Source organism: Myotis daubentonii, chromosome 4 (genome assembly GCF_963259705.1).
Source record: "Myotis daubentonii chromosome 4, mMyoDau2.1, whole genome shotgun sequence".
In the NCBI taxonomy this organism is placed as follows: domain Eukaryota; kingdom Metazoa; phylum Chordata; class Mammalia; order Chiroptera; family Vespertilionidae; genus Myotis; species Myotis daubentonii.
Window position 1 is genome coordinate 103,436,300 of NC_081843.1, and position 20,147 is coordinate 103,456,446.

A 20,147-nucleotide genomic window follows, 5' to 3' on the forward strand; every position below is an offset into this window, starting at 1 on the left:
GCTTATGAGGTTACTGAGGCGAAGTGAGAAGTACAGAGTCGACATGAGGAGACTTTAGCAAAAAGAATCTTGCCTTCAGCCCCTTAACACGACAGTCCGATGACTTTCAGGAAGTGGCTTGCCTTCACCCGTTTCTAGTAGCTATCTGCTGTCTTCCTCCCAAATTTATATGGTGAAGCTCTCACCCCAGCTGTGATGGTATTTGGAGGTGGAGCTTTTGGAAGGTGACCCTCACAGAGGTTTCCTCTTCTTAGAAGAAAGATTTTTCTCTCCATATACATGCACCAAGGAAAGGCCACATGAGCGCACACACAGAGAGTGCTGTCTACAAGCCTGGAACACCAGGAACCCAATGTGCCAGCGCCTTGATCTTGGATTTCCAGCCTCTAAAACTGAGAAACAAATGCCTGTTGGTTAAGCCACACAGGCAGTGGTTTTTGGTTATAGCAGCCCGAGCTAAGACACCTGACCTCTCCTTGCTGTGAATCTCTAGGGCAGTGGCTCTCAACAAGGGGCAGTTTGCCCCTCCTGCGCCACCCTCCCCCCAGGGGATAGTTGGCAATTCTGGAGACTATTTTTCTCATCACACCTGGTGTGGGTGGTGAATCTGTCACTGGCATGTAGTGTGCAGAGACCAGGGATGCTGCAAACCACCCCACAGTGTTCAGGCCAGCCCCCCACAACGAAGCAGGATCCAACCCAGAATAGCAAGAGTGCCAAAGTTGAGGAAACCTGCCCCACGTCCTGTGCAGACACCTCCCGAGAAGTCCTGGAGACCTGAGAAATCCCATCTCCCCCAGCGGCTTTATTCTTTCCTCTTTTTCTAATGGGTCTGAACATCATTACATCGAAGAAACCCATCAAAGCAGTACTCTTGGTGACTGATGGAATTAGCTGGAAACACACTGGTGTGACCCACCTACAAATGATCGCACTGTGCCCGATCATCTGTGCTGGAGTCACCTTCTCCCTCTCGTCTCACTAGGGTAGTGGCGTGGGGTGGGTGAGTTCCAGCAGCTCGGGTATGTGCGATGTGGGGCGGATGCCTGCACCATGAGAGAATGGTCCAGAAACACTTCTGAGGCCTGTTCTCTCCAAACCACTTATCTCTCGCTCCACACAGACCCTCTGGTTTCCCCAGCAACCAAATGCATTACTGAAATATGTGTGCAGGCAAGATTTTATGGTGAAAATAAAACAACATAACATTAAATTTAGGACTGATTAATGTTAGAGGTCTTCAAATCTCTGAAAATAACTACCTCCACTTGCAGAATATAGCTTATCCTTCAGTTTTAAATTCTATCTTGGGATGCTGACTAGTGTGTGCAGTGGTTGGGGTTGGGTGGGGTTCTGGTTTGTTTGTTCATGGCTACTTTTTAGGTGTAGAGTTTGGAGGAGTCATCATTTAGTGCAATGTCTGTGGAATGGCTACCTTGACCTAGGCCAGCCTCAGGTACTAGGAGCTCAGGTGACAGCACCATTCTCCCTTGCCTCAGGGAGGTTACTGAGATGAGCAGACCCTCCCGTACATGCTGCTAGAGAGGGGTCTGCATTTGGGGCGGGGGGGGGGGGGGGGTGGGCAGCTAAAGCAGCCTCCAGAGGAGGGGGAGGGGATTTAGGACCAACCTCCTAAATGCTGTGACCCATGAGCTGAGCCTGGAGAAGTCAAAGTTAACCAGACAGAGGAGAGGAGTGAACAACACAGAAAACATGAACAACAGGAGATAAACCCCAATGCCCCAACACTGCAATATTTACAAAATTACAAGCAGAGTCGATGAGTAGGAAGAGAGAGGCCTGTAGGGCCCTGCTCACCAGCCCCAAAGAGCCTGTGTTGTATCTGTTAACTGACGGGAGCCACGGATGTAGTCGACAGAAGGGTGATACACTGGGTGCATGGTCCCAGTTTGATTGTACAAGGATAGCAATATACCTGATTGGCATTTATGAAGGCATCTGCAGACCTATATTGTTACCGGAGGAGAACTGGGACCAGGGCAGATACCCCAGCACATTATGGAAATAGGATTCTTCTCTGGTGATGCAGGAAAGGAATTTCAGGGGCACACACCTAGGAGGATTTTAAGTGATAATGGCAAGATCTATTAGAGTGGGAAGAGATAGTACACCCTCAGAGAGACAGTGAGCCAGCAGGCTATCACAGTGGCTGCGTGGACTTAGGAAAGGAAGTTAGAGGCACAAGGAGCATGCTCTGCCACTGCTCCCTGCTCCCCTGGTTGCAAGTCTTGTGGGGACCCTTAGAGTTTAGGAGAAAAAGCAAACAGTACATTCCCAAGAGAAGGGCATGGGCATGCTCCAAAGACACGTACTGGGTTATTTGTCTAACTTCCATATATTTCCTGGGGTTGGGAGAAGAGCAGGCTTTCTTTCAAACTATCCAATCTCTTTCCTGGCTTTTCCTGTGGGCCATGCCCATGCCCTCCCCCCATCCAATCCCTTTTCTGGATCTTTTGGTGTTTCGTGCCCTTATCCTAGCTGATCTTTTCCCAACATTTCCCCAGGCTAGGCCCCTCCCTCTTTATGGTCACCATCTTGGCTTCTGTGCATGCCACAGTGAAAGCAATTTCCCTGCACTGTTTCCTCCCTCCCTGTTACTCTGGCAGAACAGAATGGTCCGGTTGGTCCCTGGGGTGACTGGAAGCATCTTTCCTGCCTACTCAGATCCCCAGAGTGACTGTGAAACTGTCCTTTCCTAGTTAATCTGGCTGAATCAGAAGTCTGGCTCCCTTTGCTGCCTTCCTAACTGCCTACTGTAACAATACCATGGAACCAGGCAGTGAACTCGATTGATTTTTCTGTTTTTTATTGACCTCCCAATGAGTCAAGTCAAAGTACTTATGTATGTTTTCCAAATTCTTCATACACCTAAATATACATGTGTATTGCCTCTCTCTCAGTTAGACAAGCCTTTGGTGGGTGATTGCTTGCCTTGCTGTAAACCCAGAGCTCTGCACAATGCCTTTTACATTAAAAAAAAAATTGTTGTTGCTACTGGATATAGAATATGTGTGAGGTCACTAATTTTCTGTATTCCTTCAGAAGCAATGTCCTAGCTCCCTGGTTGTGACATCATCTTGTTGGACAGGTATGGGTGGGTCCTGGCAGTTTAATCTGATTCTCTGAAACATGCAAAGCACTGTGTGCAGGTAATCTTTCATTTCCAAGGCAGGGATCCTGCTCATGCACTCACTTCCCTGGGAGAGTCGAACCTTCCCCACAGGTATTAGTGGTAATGACACCTGTCTACTTAACCCTCCTAAAATTCATGAGGTGACCCAGTGATAGGAGTAACTTATGATAGAATTTTAAACTTTATTTTCTGTATTTCATGTGGAAACACCTGACTTTGTTGCTGTTTAGGACTTCCTAGAGAAATTGATATTGAGCTTGCCTTACAAGTGTCCATGCTGGGTCTTTCCTTTGTAGACTCTGTGGAATGCAAAGTGACTTTTCTTTCTAACAGACTAGGACAAAGCAGAATCCAATGGTGATAAAAGCAATGATCCCAGATGTTATGGTCTGAAAAGTTGTCATTTTATTTAAGTAAATTTTTTGCTTTTGCTCATTTTGTTCACTAATCTTCAATTTTAGAGACTTAGAAGGTAGGGGTGTCATTCAAGGACACTTCTAGGTGTGCTAAAAGTGGAATGACAAATAACATGGAATTACATATGACTGACAATATATGAATATCTGTCAAATAAAGGAAAGGATAATTAACTGTTATTTGTGGTTTTCTCTTCAAAGTATCTGCTCTACACATGGACCTACACCCAAATGCTGCAGTGTATTTATTTGCTAGGGCTTCAGTAACAAAGTACCATTAAATGGATGGATTAAATAGTAGGTATTTATTGTCTCACCGTTCTAGTGGTTAGAATCTGCTGGCAGGGTTGATTCCTTCTGAGGTTCCAGGCTCTTCCTGGGGGTTTGCTGGCCATCTTTGTCATGTCTTGGCTTACAAAACCATCACCCTGATCTCTGCCTTCATCTTCACATGGGGTTCTCCTTGTGTGTGTTCATTTCCAAATTTCTCCCTTCTATAAGGACACCAGCCATACTGGAGTAGGGACCTACTTTGCTCCAGTATGACCTCATCTTAACTTCATAGCATCTGCAAGGACCCCATTTCCATATAAGGCCACATTCTGAAGTAATGGGACCGAGGACTTCAACATACGAATGCAGGGAGAATGGGTTAGGGACACAGTTACACCTATTAAACAGCAGCCTTTCCATTTTCACCCCATTCCACCCAAACAGTCCCATGAAGGGCAGCCACTCTGCCCTTCACTGCACGACGAGGGTCAGCCACGTAGTTTTTCAAATTACAACCAGAAAGGATGACAATCCTGAGTGTCTAACTAGAGAGAGGAAGGAAAGGAGAGAAGACAGAAAGGAGAGAGGGACATGTTTTAAGAAAACTCAATGGCAGGGAGAAGGAAGGAAGGTACAGCGAATTGAATGGTGGCCCCCGAAGAGATAAGTCTACACTCAAACCCCTGGAATGTGTGAGTGTGGCCTCCTGTGGAAAAGGGGACTTTGAAGATGTAATTAAGGTCCTTGAGATGAGACCATTGCGGATTCCTCAGGTGGGCCCTAAATCCAATGATAAGCGTCCTTCCAGGAGGCAGGAGAGGAGATGACACAGACACACCGAGGAGGCCATGGGAAGATGGAGGCAGAGATCAGAGAGATGCAGCCACAGTCAGTAAATGCCAGAAGCCACCACTAGCTGGAAGAGGCTTCTCTCTTGGAGCCTCCAGAGGGAGCACAGCCCTGCTGACACCTTGATTTCAGACCTTTGGCCTCAAGAACTGTGAGAAAATAAATTTTTAATTTTTAAAGCCCCCCAGTTTGTGGCAATTTCTACAACAGTCACAGGAAGTGAATGCAGGAGGGAAGAAAGAAGCACCAGTGCAGAGACCCGAGTGTCACCAAGGATAGCCAAGGGGGCACTGCCATGCAGTCCTCATTCCCTCCCCAGCTCTACCCTGGCCTGACTCCCTTGAGGAAGAACAGAATGACTAGATGATCTGCGCCCTTTCCCAAGCCTCATTCCCCTCCTTGAACACGGCTGTCTATCCCAGTGCCTGCCCACCTCTCAGCTCCTGCACTTGACCTTTGCCACTTGTCACTGGGAGGAAAGTAGTTTCTGGAGACCTCTGTGTGGCTAATGGAATCGTGTCAAGCCAAACAAACTCCACTGAATCTTCATGCTGTCAAACAAGCCCACACATTCCGGAAGCATGCCCAAAGATTCTGTCAACTTTGAAAATAAGATAGCAGAGACAGCTTGTACTGGGTTATGAGATGTATGTAGAAAGCATTCCTCAGATATGAAGATTCCTACTTGGTTTTGCTTGGTGCTGGGTTTGGGTCCACGTGATTTCGGTTGTTTTGGTTTCGTCTGATGGTGCTGACCGACCAGTCATCGCGTAATGATAACTAAGCTGTTAGCAGACCAGTGTGTAGGCTTTTGGGTGATCCTCTTAAATCACAGTGAACCGGCCTTGACAGAGACCCAGGACAGAGCCTGAAGCGCATGCTTGATGTCCCCATTTTAGAAGGTGACACTGCTAGGAGTCATCCTTACCCAGGGAACGGACGGCCCATCACCAGACCTCACTGCAGCGAGAGCAGACAGCCAGGAAACACAGACCCCTGCGGGCAGAGGCTGCTGTCACCTCCGTGCAACCTGGGAGACCACGCAGGGCTGGTGCCTGCACCCAGGGTGACTACTCTCAGGCCAACGTGGGTGACTGCTGCTCGCCTGCCTGGGCTCCACAGTGGGAGAGGTGAATAAATGCTTCAAGTTTTCAAAAACCGTGACTGTATAGATAAGAAAACTCGAACACCAAATACTTTATTGGGATTTAGGGCAACTGATCTACAGAAACTTAGTGTCTATACTTTCCTGCTTTTTAATCTTCCATGCCATCTCACCCACTTATTGTATCTTTCTCCTCTGCTACAAGTAAAATCCCACTACAATAAAGAAATGGCCAAAGGACTGTTTTTTTCTTTTCCTAGATTTTTACAGTTATATTAAATGTTGCCCATATTAAATAGATCATCATTTGGGCTCAGAGCTAATATTTCATCACTTTGAGTGGGATAAGCAGAAATCAACTTTGGTCTGTTTTTTGGTCTTCTAGACTCATTTTTTACTTCTGCTTTTATATCTACTTGCTCTTTTTTTATTCTTTATCTTCATGCCTTATCTTTTATCCTATTTATCACCCTGTGAATAGTCAATAGTCCATGTGTTGCATAATGACATTTCAGTAAATGCAGACCACATATATGATGGTTGGTCCCATTAGAGTATAAGGGAGCTAAAAAATTCCTATTGCCTAGTAACATTCTTCTCATGTTTGTGGTGATGTTGGTATAAACAAACCTGTTGCACTGCTGCTCATATAACAGTACTATAATAATAACAGTTATTGATTTCTTTTTAGTATAGCATAAACACATTCACCAAAGTTTCAAACTAATCAAAGGATAGACCCTATCAATGTCAGTTTAAAAGCATAAGCCTACAATGTAAACACTGGAATAAACAATGGATTTGTTAATAATGCCAACAATTTCATATGAAATGTCCACTGTGGTTAATTAATAAAGAAACAGGCAATATTATCCAGCCCCAGATATTTTCACGGTTTATAGCAGGAATGTTTTCACTAGCTAGGGAATTCGGAGAAATATCTAAAACACAAACCAGTTTTTATTAAAATAATTTGTCATCTCTTGAGTCTGTGGAATTCTGTGTACTGTAAAAATACAAAAGAAATAAAGAAATACTGCATTTCTTTATTCTGAAGGAAAAAAAATCAAGACATCCATCAGCAGAAGCTAAGCTCTGACCTAAACATCAAGTTTTTCTAAACTGATTTATAATACTACTAAAAATTAATTTCAAAGTGAGGACAAATGACAAAAACATTTACTTTTTAAAGAGAAGATATTATTAGTTTTATTAGTAAGGCCTTCTCTAAATTCTCTTGTGTTTGGGGAAGGAAATTTTCCCCAAAGCATAAGGTAGAGATGGATATTGCAAAATGTGGAATCTGATCAGGCCCCTGGCATATAATTTAGGGCCCCATGAAGTGTGTTAGAAGGGTAGATTGATAGATTGTCCAGGCTGACCCAGGATGCCTGCAGTTACCTGCCCTCTGAGGTTTATTTCAGCTGTGAAGATACATCCTCCACACCCAGGTTTTGTATAAGCAAAGTCCGACTCTGGGAAACCAGTCATCCAAGGTCAGGCAAGACCCATTGGTATTCTGAGCTCAGGTCAGTCATTTAAATTAGAATGAGAATTGCCTAGTGAAAAACAATGCTTGGCTTGGCTGGCAGATAGTAGAAAGAATCAACTTGGGAAACAAAATTGAGTGAATTTCCATCAATGAACTTCTTCTCTGTGAGAACCTGTAGTGGGACTTCCTCCATAAGTAGCTGACTGGTTAACAAGGAAGGTGGAATTGCAGGCAAATAACTGTACATCCTTCTGTGAGATTTATCTCTCTGGTTTATGAAGTCCTCTGTGAGCAGAGCATGGGAGCAGAGAGGCAAGAAATCAGAGCGAGACAGATGCATTTAGGAATACGGTGTATTTAGAGCAAGCCGTTCCTGTCAGTCAATGCTTAAAATATAGTACCACACACTCTCTCCAGCCATCAGTTTTGCAAAGTTGGAGTACTTCTTTTGGTGCTGAGTTTTATCAATATTAAATCAAGCTGTTAATAAATCAAGATTTCTTTGGTAGGAAAGATCTGTGGGTACTGGGTGATGTGTAAGCATAGTAACAGGAACAGAACATAGCTGTTATTCATCAGGGCCACCCAGAGGGAGTCCCTCAGAACCCCAGTTCTCTGGGAAGGGCATGGGTGTCATGCTCAGAAAGGTTTCTCTCTGCAGATGAATTTGGGAAATTCTAGGTTAAACTAAGTTCTCTGAGTGGTTTTATTTTATCCAACTGCGGGACTGTGAACAGACTTGACTTCGCTAATATGCATTGTAAATCTCTGAGTGCCAAGTGCAGCATTTCCCACACTTAGGCTACACTGAACCTCTTGTTAGAATACAGCATCCTGTAGGAGTATCCCAGAGGTGGGTAACATTAGCAGCGGGATGATGTGGATGCAGTTCTCATGGAAGGGCTATTGTTGCATCTTCTTACATTGTGTAGTCAAAGAGCCCATGTAAATTGCTAATTGATTTATCAGTAAACATAAGGTTATCAGATGTCATCCTGTTCTCAGTTTATATTATTGTTAGAAAGATCAATTATACACAGAAGGTATCTGGACAGAACTTCAGTGAGTGTCTAAGAAGGACTAAAAAAAAATGGCTTACAAGGTAGGTGTCATATAGGTGGTAAAGATTATACCTGTGAAAGAGCTCGACGGGGGAGTGAAGAGGGCTGAGTTGGAGAGAGGATTTTCTGGCCCAGAGACTCACAGAAGTGTACCAAATCCAAGAGACAGTGAGCTCTGTGACCTTCCATACTTCGTTTACTCTCATTTACTTGTCGTTGTGTAGTAAATGGGAAACTGTACCTGCCTTTTTTCCACCCCTAGATTCACAGCAGCAACTGAAACAATAGATGTGACTCCTTGAAAGAGTTAAACCACTCTGTAACGTAATCTGTGAGTAGAGACACATGAAGAATACCTATAGCTGATTCCCTCTCTTTGTGCCCTTTACTGAGACTCACTTTTGTTTTGACAGAGAGGTAGATCCATGTGGGAAAGCAAGACCTAGGGAATGCAATGTTGTAATTCATCGTTAGACTATTTGCATTGCTCGATGGATCACTGTTATTCCAATGTGCTAACATCAGGTCAGAAGACAAACTTCAGGTTCTGTTCCTGAAAACAAACTTTTCTTTCCAACATACCCATCTCATTTTGTCTCTAACAGACTATTTTCTCCTATAATTTTTGTCCTGAGAGAGGTCTTGGGTCTTTGTTGGATAACAGTCTTGACCTAAAAATAAAAACCTTCCTAGGTTTCCTCCCTGAAACTAGAGTCAGTGTTTAAGTTTTTACCTTTACTTCCTTTCTACTAAAATTAGGCAATGAATTGAGATAAGTTTTTTTGCTATCATGCTTAGTATTTAATCAAATTATTTAAAGACTTTTAAAATGTATCATATCAGTCGCTTGTCTCATTTTCATTATTTCTTGGAAATCAATTTATTCCTATTTCAAAAAGGTACTCCGCAAACCTGTTAATTAACTGCCATTTCCATTTTTAGATTGATTCTCATACAAATTAAGTATGCGTATTTTAGCCACTTTCTTGCCCGTATTTCTATTCATCACCTTAGTTCTTGACATCTCGACAATATGAGAGTTTCTCTGAATCTAATTCTGTGAAATCCTCTGGATAAAGTCTCATGGTGCCAAAAACACAATTCCTTCTGTCTGCCAAACAGATGGAATAGGTTATTTATTTGGAGGTAATAACTCTTGAAGGAATAGCCTACCATATTTTGTAAACCTGTAAGATTCTGCTTTCTATGATTTCTATTTGGAGGGCTGAGTTACTATTTGAATCATTGTCTCAGACCAAATGCTTACCAATTCTGGCATGTGAAATAGGATCCTCTATGTGTTATAAGGCTGTACGTGTTTTTTGTTGCTGTTCTTTATTTGGTTTTTACATCATAGTTACTAGAAAAAAAAAGCATAAGGAACTTTAATGTTTCTTCTAGAATTTGTCCTAACCTCCACAGACAGCTACCAGATTCCCTCCCGTGGATCCTGTCTTACTATGCCTTTTTCCCCCTCTCCTTCTCTTTCTCTATTTAGATGCATCTTTAATTAATTAAAGACAGTGTCAGATACACAAAAGAAGGTTCATTGTTTTTTAAAATCAGTTCATAATTGGTACTTGGTAATGCTTATCAAATTGAAGGGATTGAAATCAAAGGGCAACAGATATTAGAATCTGATCAATAAACCAAGTAAAATTAGGCTTTTATTTTTTGTTGTTGTTAATGCTCACGCAAAATTCAAATCTTGCGTGAATTTTGGGACACCCTATATATATATATATATAAAAGCCTAAGTGACCGAATGACCGGTCACTGTGATATGCACTGACCACCAGGGTGCAGACGCTCAACGTAGGAGCTGCCCCTTGGTGGTCATTGCGCTCCCACAGCGGGAGCGCCGCTTAGCTAACCAACGGGTGTCAGACGCAGGGCTCACGGCTGGCCGCTGCAGCCCAGAGACGGCAGTGGAGCAGCAGCGAGCCTAGAGCGGCAGCAGCAGCAGGCGCCGCTGGGCCAGGATGAGCAGGAGCGGCAGGCAGGAGCAGCAGGCGGCATTGGACTGTTGGTTTCAGCCCAGTCCCCACAGGCCATGCCTCTGGTATGATAATAAATGCTGAGAGTTAACTTTTGCTTTATTAGTATAGCTCCTAGGATTGTAGTTTTAGTGTCTTTATGTAGCAGAAGTATTTTGTTCCCTTTTACCTCATCTTCTGGGATCAGTGACCCAGGACTCAGGCTTCACTTCCATTACCTATAATTCAGAGATTAGTCTATCCCTCTGAGCTCCAGCTTTTCAGTATTACTGGCCACGGTGCCTGTAGGGCTGAGCTTCCCTGAGTCACACAGCACAAACCACCTCAGTGTCCTGAGAGGATTTGCAGCATTAGTTCCACATAGGAAATGCACTGGTTTCTAATAGGCTTGTCAGGCCTAATTAAATTATTTTCTCTTTAAATGTGGCATCCATGGCATAGATAAAGATTTGATTTTTTTCATTGTTCTGTTTGAAAGGAGGACAAATTCTAGTTCAGTCTATTAAACCTGTGGCAAATAAAGTAAGCAAATTAGTCAAAACATTTTTATATGATTTAAATAACTCCTCTTTTTTTAAAATATATTTTATTGATTTTTCACAGAGAGGAAGGGAGAGAGATAGAAAGCCAGAAACATTGGTGAGAGAGAAACATCAATCAGCTGCCTCCTGCACATCTCCCACTGGGGATGGGCCTGCAACCCAGGCACATGCCCATGACCAGGATTGAACCTGGGACCCTTCAGTCCGCAGGCCAACGCTCTATCCACCGAGCCAAACCGGTTTCGGCAATAACTCCTCTTTTAAGTGTCTAGATAAGACCAATCAACATTTGTTGTTATATTTACAGGATTATTATTATTATTAACCTTTCCCAATAATTTATCATCTTATCTATTTTAAGAATGTTCAAAGGATTTCCTTCTTATGAATTATGAAGAATCAATTAGAGTAAGAGTCCATTTAAAGTTGTTTTATTCTAGTTTTTATAAACATAACCTATTGAATCAAGCATTAAAGACAGATGACATAGAAGGAACAAGGTTTTTATAACATACTCAATTCAAAGTAGAAGGTTAACCACAATTAAATTTGTTTTATTTAGTCCAGGTAATTAATCCTTGCTCTGTTTATATTGGATTAGTTAGCAGTCCAGATTCTCAAAGTGAATGACTTCTGGAAATTGGGTTCGACCCCTTGGTCATCTGAGATGCTCATTTGTGGTGAGGCTATCAGCTTTACAGGAGTGCCCGTAACCAATAACCTATTTTCTATAGTGTCAAATGTTGAGTACCTGTTGGAGTTCTTTAATCAGCTATTTTGATGTTTCTTCCAACAGACCCCAATTACTGATCTGTGCTGGCAGGGGCCTCAAGGTGAGCCTGAGAGGAAATTAGAAACCACCTATTGATGATAAGGCTGAATAGCTCTGAGAATTTACTCATCTCAACCAATAATAGCAAAACTGAGACAAGAGACAAGTTTAGCTTTAGAAGGAGTTAGTCAGTGACTACCATGAAAGTAAGTACATAGTATGGACAATGAGGGCATTGGGAGACCTTGAGGACCTCCTAATTTGCTCCATAAAGAGTGTGTTAGGATTACTACTAAGTAAAAAGTCTCCTTTAAACCTAGAAATACAATCTTTCTTTTAAAATCTTGACCATTATGGTACCATTCTTTAATATGAAAAGGAGCATGCTTCTAAGCAAATGAAAAGATTCATAACTGAGGAAGCATAATCGTATAACTTGTCATAATTAACTGGAGGTTGAACTTCTCTTTTTTCATTTGCTAAGTCTTTTCATATCAGAGGCTTGATAAACAGGACAGCTCTCACAATAGTATTAAACCAAGTAAAACCCGCAGAATGCCAAGCATACCTAGTTAGTGCTAGCATCCTTATTTCATAAAGTGCAGAAGAAAACTCTTTGATGTTACCTAGCCTCAGTCTTGGAACCTCCGAAGATGGTTTAATGTAAAAGACACTTTTTAAGTTTTGATAGTTTAACTATAGAGTGTAGATTTGGGGAAGGCAATTTCAAATAGAGTTATTGTGGGACACAAAATGTAAGTCCTTCTTGCCTAGAGGAATTCCCAAGTAAACAAAGGCTGAGGGCGTTTGTTATCGCTAGACCTGTCCCGCAAGTAAAGGGAATTTTGTAGTTTGAAATAAAGGACAGAAACTAGAAGACAAATAAAGAAATATTTATGTCAGTAAAAGTAAATACATGGGTCATTATAAAAGCTAGTGTTATTGTAAGAACAGTTTGTAACTCCACTTTTTGTTTTCACCATGATTTAAGAGGATAATGAATGAATTTTTTTAGAAGTATTAGTCTGAAAGCTTGTATTATTGTAACTTTGGTTAGTAACTCCACATTCTGTTTTCTACATGAGTTGAGAGACCGTTACTTTTACAAAAACAATTATCTTATGTTTTCACACATACAACATACAGGGATGTAATTTTGGGACATCCGTGAGTGAAAGGAGCAGGGATGGAGCTATAACGAGCAGAGTTTTTGTATGTTGTTGAAGTTAAATTGGGATACATTTAAACTGGGTGTTATAACTTTAGGATATTAACTGGAATTGCCATGGTAACCACAAAGAAAATAGTTATAGGATATACACCACAGGAAATGAGTAGGGAATTAAAACATTTCACTGCAAAAAGTCAAATAAACACAGAAGAGGCAGTAAATGAGAGACTAAAAAAAATACAAGACATATAGATAACAAATAGCAAGATAACACAAGTTTCTCCTTACTAATAAATATTTTAAGTATAAATAGATTATTCTCTGTATTTATATGTTGTTTCTGTTACAGTTTGTGTTTTCTTTATATTCCACATATAGGTTAAATCATACAGTACTTATCTTTCTCTTAGCATATCACTTAGCATAATACACTTGTGTCCATCCATGTTGTCACAGATGGGAAGATTTCATTCTTTATTATTGCTAAGTGATATACCGAATCTTATTTATTCATTCATCTGTCAGTGAACACCTAGGTTGCTCTTATATCTTGGCTATTATAAATAATGCTGCAATGAAAAAAGTGAAAGTGAATAAGAGCTACAAACTTTCAGTTATAAAATAAATGTCATGGGGATGTAACGTAAATGTAGTTAATGATATTGTAATAACTTTGTATTCTGGCAGACAGAGCTACCATGGTGATCACTTCATAAAGTACATAAATGTTGAATCAGTTGTACACCTGAAACTGATATAATATTTTATGTCAACTATACTGTATTAAAAAATAAATTTAAAATACACACACACACACACACACACACACACACACACACACCTCTGGCCGGGTAGCTCAGTTGATTAGAGCATCATCTTGATATGCCAAGGTGTGGATTTGGTCCCGCCCCTTCCCCCCATGGCCAACTCTTTGTAGTTACAAGTCCTTGTTTTTGTCCTGAAATATTACCATCACCTGCTCAGTCATATCATTAGCATGAATCACTCCCTCACTTTTGGTCTGTGTCATATAATTTACTTATTTATAAACCAAATTAAATTCAGAGGAAGGGGGAGTGGTAGTCAGTCTTCCCTGGTTGCTGGCATCACTGCCCCTTTTGTGGACCTCACAGTTTATTCTAAGACAGGAAGCTCCTCTGCCTCATGCCAGCCTCAATCACAGGGTGAGGCCTGTGCTCACCACTGGGCACTGCTGAGCTTCAGGTGCCCTTGACGTTCCTGGGACAGTGCAGAACCTCAACTGTTTCTCCTCAAGGTTCCTAAAGTGATAGAATCCTAGGGGTGAACCCCAAGATGAAACATGTCTCCATCCCTTACTCGGTCTGAAACCAAACCAAAACAACAATTGGATCACCTTGATGGTGTTAAGCTCTGAAAATTCAAGTTTAGCTCACCAGCCTTGTAACTTTTCCTTATCACCACTGTGGCACAGGAAGAGAATTGACTCCAAAAGTTAGTTAACTTACTTTCACATCCAAAGAAATCTCAGACCTCAAATCTCACACCAAAAACCTGACAGAGGTGTAGCAGTGGGGGTGGGACAAGATTCCTTTTACTAGGTAACAAGAGTAGCTTTCTCACTCTTTCTGCTGTTTAGAAACTTGGGGACAAAGAAAATAGGGAACATAGAACAATTATAACACAAGGTAATGCTTATAATTGCAATAGAAATTTCAAGAGAGAGCTTCATTGTCAAGAAAAAGACTAGTAATATCTGTTCCTTCAACCTTCAGTATCATTATTCTGAAACCTTCCGCCTTGATGCACAAGAATCTCCTTTGTAAAATATTTTGTTGTCCCCCTGATCTATGGAACAAATTCTAGATGCCCACTTCCCATAGCAAACCTGCCATGACAACCCAGTCCAATCTACTTTCTCTGAACGCCTGTTATTAGCATGCCACTCAAGGTCACTCCCGCCAATAAGCTTCAAAGTTCCTGTGCTCAAGGAAAAGCTAAAAAGCTATTCTTGCTACCCAAATTTCACATGAAGATATGATTCCAGTATGAGAAGGTGGCTTTTCTCAGCAGCATAATCAAAGGCTAACACAATTGCATGCCCTTAAAAGAATTAACAGGTTCTTCCCAGCGGTCTTCTGCCCTTTGGAATAATTTTACTTGATTTGTTTCTCCACTTGGATGGTCAAAATGTAGTCTAAAATGTGTCCCTTCAAATAGTTTAATACATAGACTGAATGAAGAATCTTGAATTGCCTAGTAAAATGTCAGTGAACTAGATTGGAAATAATAGAAATAAAATCTTCCAATGGGCTTCCTCGACAGCTGGTGGGGGTTATACACGACAGTGGCTCCTGCTGTTTTCCAGGCCGTGGAGCACATGGAAAATGATAGTGTTTACTCAGCACACGGGGCCGTTCTGGGGGAAGTGACTGTCTCTGCCACCTGATCCTTGTAGGGACACCTTGTAGCTCATTAAGGGCTCACTGGTTAGAAAGCCGTGCAGGATGAAACCACATCTTCACATTTATCTGCTGTCGTTTAAAAACAATGACAGTAACAGCAAAAATGTTAAAATGCTGCAGTCGAATCCTCTCCCTCTCCTTGTTTTTGTTTTCAACCTTGACAATGTCCAAGGTCACAAAACCAGTCTTCCATACACCATCAGGAGTGTGAATGCCCTGTATGCACAATAATTGAAACAGTTTTCTGATTCGTTCCTCCATCTCTTCCTTTATAAGGAAAAAAGAACTCATCCATCTTCTAGCTACTACAGAACTCAGGTTTGTCTTACAATGGCTTGTGGGTTGTGGGGGCTAAGGAACTGATAAAGTCATCAGCATGCTGAGCTCCCCATGGTAAACTGTTAGCCAGAGTTGAATGTGACTTAATGATAAATAGATAAAGCAAGTTGCTCATAGGAGTGCCCAGGTGCAAAAGATCTTCTCCAAACAATTTTAAGTGCTGTCATTAGAAAATAAATATGCTCTCCGGAAACTGGTTCAGAGGTCACTGGTTCGATTCCTGGTCAGGGCACATGCCCAGGTTGTAGGCTCAATCCCCAGGAGGGTGTGTGCAGGAGGCAGCCAATAGATGTCTCTCTCTCATCGATGTTTCTATCTCTCCCTTCCTCTTTCTCTCAAAATGAAACAACAACCACAAAAAAAATATTAAAAGAAAGTATATGTGCTACATTTAGGGGTTTTCAGGCAAACCATTTTGTCACACATTTCTCAGCTATCATAAAGTGAATGAAGACATTTTCCTATTTCAGTAATTTTGACATCAGCATTTTTTGATACCAGCTAAAATAAGTCACCTATACATAGATAGGACAAGAGAAGATACCAAAATTACAAGGGCTTATGTTTTATTTTTTACTGCTTGGAATTAAGATATCGTTGCTTCTTCCCAAGAGGTTCCTTTTCCTACCCCCAGGCACTAAGCACAAGAGAATTAGACAGCTAAAAAGAGGCTATCCCTTACAGGCATGTATGGAGGGAAAATATTTCAAATAGTTTTTAGCTATTAGCTAAACATGTCTAATAAGGGATGGGAAGTAAGGAAGGGACTTAACTTTGGACATGTGCCAATTCTAAATGAAAAATTCAAGAACAGCCAACTTTGCTGCAGGCACTCATTTACTTAGTTCCAGGAGTAAATTAATGGAACAGAATTGGAAGCTGCAGGTGGGATGAATTAATTGTCTTGTGGGGTTATTGGTAATGCCTAAAGTGCTTTGTAAACTAGAAGTACTCCATAAAGATGTCATTATAAGTACCTTTGTCATTGGGAGTGGCAAAATTAATAATGATAAAACAAATTAATGATGCAAAGTTGGATTTTATTTTATTTTCACATGAAGAAAAACATGTCAAATTAGGAAATGTTATATGGTAGAACCATACCAGGACAGGAAATCCTATCATTGAGACAAGCAGATTATCCAGTTACTCTGGTTCAAAAGACACCTAGTCATATATTATTTGTAAAGCTTCTCTCCCTCACCTTATATGTTTCTCTTTGCTTCATAGGGGCCAGAACACAGAAGTAATATATCGATCATGTTCTTCACATATTTGCGGTGTGACTCTTGTAAAATAATACAGGTCCCAACATAGCTCCCATCAAAGCGTTTTTGTGGTTACGTTAGAATTACTGTGTTTTCTTGACTTCTGTGAATGCCAAGTAGTAAACTACTGATGGTTAACATCTATCCATGTCTAGGTCCTCAGTAACCCTTGTGTGTTAAATGCTTTCCACATATTTACTAACTTAATCTTAACAAAAATCTTGTGAGATCTATCCCACCATTGTTCTTGCTTTATAGATGTGAAAAGCTGAGGTTTAGAGGCAATGAAATAACTTGCCCAAAGGTTCAGTCTAAGACCATGCATTCACCATGAGGAAATACTGTGTTCTCTGTATGTGTTCACAGTTACCCAATGGAGACTAATTCAGTAACGGGAAACAGACAAGATTGCATTAATTTATCTCTTGTGTTTCTTTTTCTCCCCTGTTCCCACCTCTCCCTCTGTCCTCTTCCTCCATTTTACCCTCATTTCAACTCTTCCCTTTATTTTTTCTTAAAGGCAAATATGCCATGCGAGACCTGGTCCACAGGCTTCCAGGCGGGAACAACAGCAACAATGCAGCAAGCAAGGCCATGTCGGACGACACGGTGACAGCCGTCTGCTGCACTCTACACGAAGTGATCACCAAGAACATGGAGAACGCCAAGGCCTTACGGGATGCAGGTGGCATCGAGAAGTTGGTTGGCATCTCCAAAAGCAAAGGAGATAAGTAAGTCAGATGGTATTGGTAGAATGGGTTCTAAGTGTGCCCGACAGTCCCTGGTAACGGGTAATACTATTGAATGTCACTGGAAAGCATTTGGCTCTGATAATCAAGAGAACAAAAACAGCAAATGGTTTCTAGTCTTCCCACCCCAGAGTGAAAGCTAGTCTCACTGGTAATTTCAATTTGATTAATAACTCATGACTCGGTTGACTACTGTGGTATTGGGAGGTTCTTTCACTATAGATTATCCCAGAAATGTTCTTTATTTGAAAGAAATTTCTTTATGGAATAGTCACTTGTTGCATCTCATTGTTCCTTTATCTTTTTTCCCCCACAATGTTAACAATCTGGATTTGCATGTTTAATAAGAAGTGTTGCACTGAGTTGAGTCAAGCATCTTCCAAGTTACAGTCAGTTTCATCCATTCTTTCATGTAATTTATCTCCTGTTTATATAGTGGCTAATTTGGGGGTTAAAACAGGTTTTTATAGCTGCAGATCTCCTCCTCTCTCACATTTATTTGGTTATTACCTCTCACTGCTCTTAAAATGAATCCAGAAGCATTGGTCTGAATCTTAGCACTAAACTCACCATTCATCATTCAGCTGTTACAACAGTAGTCAGAGAGAGACATCCATGTCCTTTTAGACAGGCTTTCATAAAATAGAAATTCTTTATTTAAAATAAAAGTTTGGGAATTGGGGATGATTTTGTAATTGGAAAAGGGAGGAATATCAATTTACTATAGTTAATTAATAAAATGCTTGCAAATCTGTCTGCCTTATATTGTCCTTTAAAAAGCGTTTATAGAAATAAGTTTAATTCAGACCTGGTTTTTAAATTTAATATGAGAAAACAAAAAAATGGACCTACCTATGGTTTTCCATGTTACGTATCTATAAGTTTTATTTTTAAACTAGAGGCCTGGTTCACGGATTTGTGCACCGGTGGGGTCTCTTGGCCTGGCCTGTGCCCTCTTGCAATTCGGGACCCCTCGGGGGATGTCAGACTGCTGGTTTCAGCCCAATTCCCTGCAGGCCAGGCAGAGGGACCCCACTGGTGCACGAATCCGTGTACCAGGCCTCTAGTATGCATATAAGATCTTTCGTTAATCTCTTCCCACCCTCTACTTTCTCCCCTTCCCTCTGAGATTCATCAGTCTCTTCCATGTTTCCATGCCTGTGCATTGAGTATCTGCCCCTGGTGGTTAGTGCACGTCATAGCTACCGGCCGAACGGTTGCTTAGGCTTTTATATATAGACTAGAGGCCCGGTGCACAAAAATTTGTGCACTTGGGGTGGGGAAGGTGGTCCCTCAGCCCAGCCTGTGCCCTCTCGCAGTCTGGGACCCCTCAGGGGATGACCATCTGCTGGCTTAGGCCTGCTCCCCGTGGGATTGGGCCTAAGCTGGCAATCAGACATCCCTCTGGCAGCCCGGCAGCCTTCGGGGGATGTCCACTTGCTAGCAGGGAGAAGACCTAAGCTGCAGTCGGACATCCTTAGCGCTGCTGAGGAGGCAGGAGAGGTTCCCACCACCACCACTTACTGGCAGCCATCAGCCTGACTTGTCGCTGAGCAGAGCTCCCCCATGTGGGAGCACACTGACCACCAGAGGGCAGCTCCTGAATTGAGCGTCTGCCCTCTGGTGGTCAGTGTGTGTCATAGTGACCAGTCATTCCCAGTCTTTCTGCTGTTAAGGTCAGTTTGCATATTACCCTTTTACTATATAGGATAGAGGCCTGGTACACAGGTGGGGGCTGGCTGGTTTGCCCTGAAGGGTGTCCCGGATCAGGGTGGGGGTCCTGCTTGGGTGCCTGGCCAGCCTGGGTGAGGGGCTGATGGCTGTTTGCAGCTGGTCACACCCCCTTCGGGCCCCCACTGGGGTGCCTGGCCAGCCTGGATGAGGGGCTGATGGCTGTTTTCGGGCTGGCCACACCCCCTTCAAGGTGGGGGTCCCCACTGGGGTGCCTGACCTTTCTAGGTGAGGGGCTGAGGGCCATTTTCAGGCTGGCCAGCAACTGAAGCTCCCAGCCTCTCCTTTTTTTCTTTTTATTCTGGGATTTATTTACCTTCTATAATTGAAACTTTGTTGTCATCCTGCTCGCTCCAGCTCTGAGGCCGTGGCTGGCTGAAAGCAGGTATCTGGGGTTTGTTTGGCTTCTATAATTGAAACTTTGTTGCTTTTGGAGCTGTTGCTTTCAGAGCTCAGAGCCAGGCCACGGCAGGCGGGGAACCTTGGCTTCCTCCATCACTGGAGCAAGCAAACCTCTGCTCGCTTCAGCTGTGTGGCTGCCTGCTGCCATCTTTGTTGGCAGTTAATTTGCATATCTCGCTGATTAGCCCATGGGAAGCATAGCGGAGGTACGGTTAGTTACCCTTTTTGTCTTTTATTAGATAGGATATCCACAGACTTAAACATGGATGATATTAATGAGTCACACTGTCAAGGTGCCAATCACAATCTGTTTGAGCTGCACAACACACTGTGTCTTGTGAACACAACCCTGGGAGTGGTGGTCTGGGTTCCTACTGCTGGA

The 20,147-nt window shown here is 42.2% G+C and overlaps 1 protein-coding gene across 5 annotated transcripts in view; it reads left to right on the plus strand.

The window, feature by feature from the left end:
• CTNND2 (catenin delta 2) overlaps nt 1–20,147 on the plus strand; it is a 782,618-nt gene that overhangs the window by 721,508 nt on the left and 40,963 nt on the right. For all 5 annotated transcript variants that reach the window (XM_059694779.1, XM_059694782.1, XM_059694778.1 and 2 more), the window contains one exon: nt 17,404–17,614. In XM_059694779.1, coding sequence (XP_059550762.1) covers nt 17,404–17,614 — 211 coding nt within the window. The remainder of the gene's footprint in view (nt 1–17,403; nt 17,615–20,147) is intronic.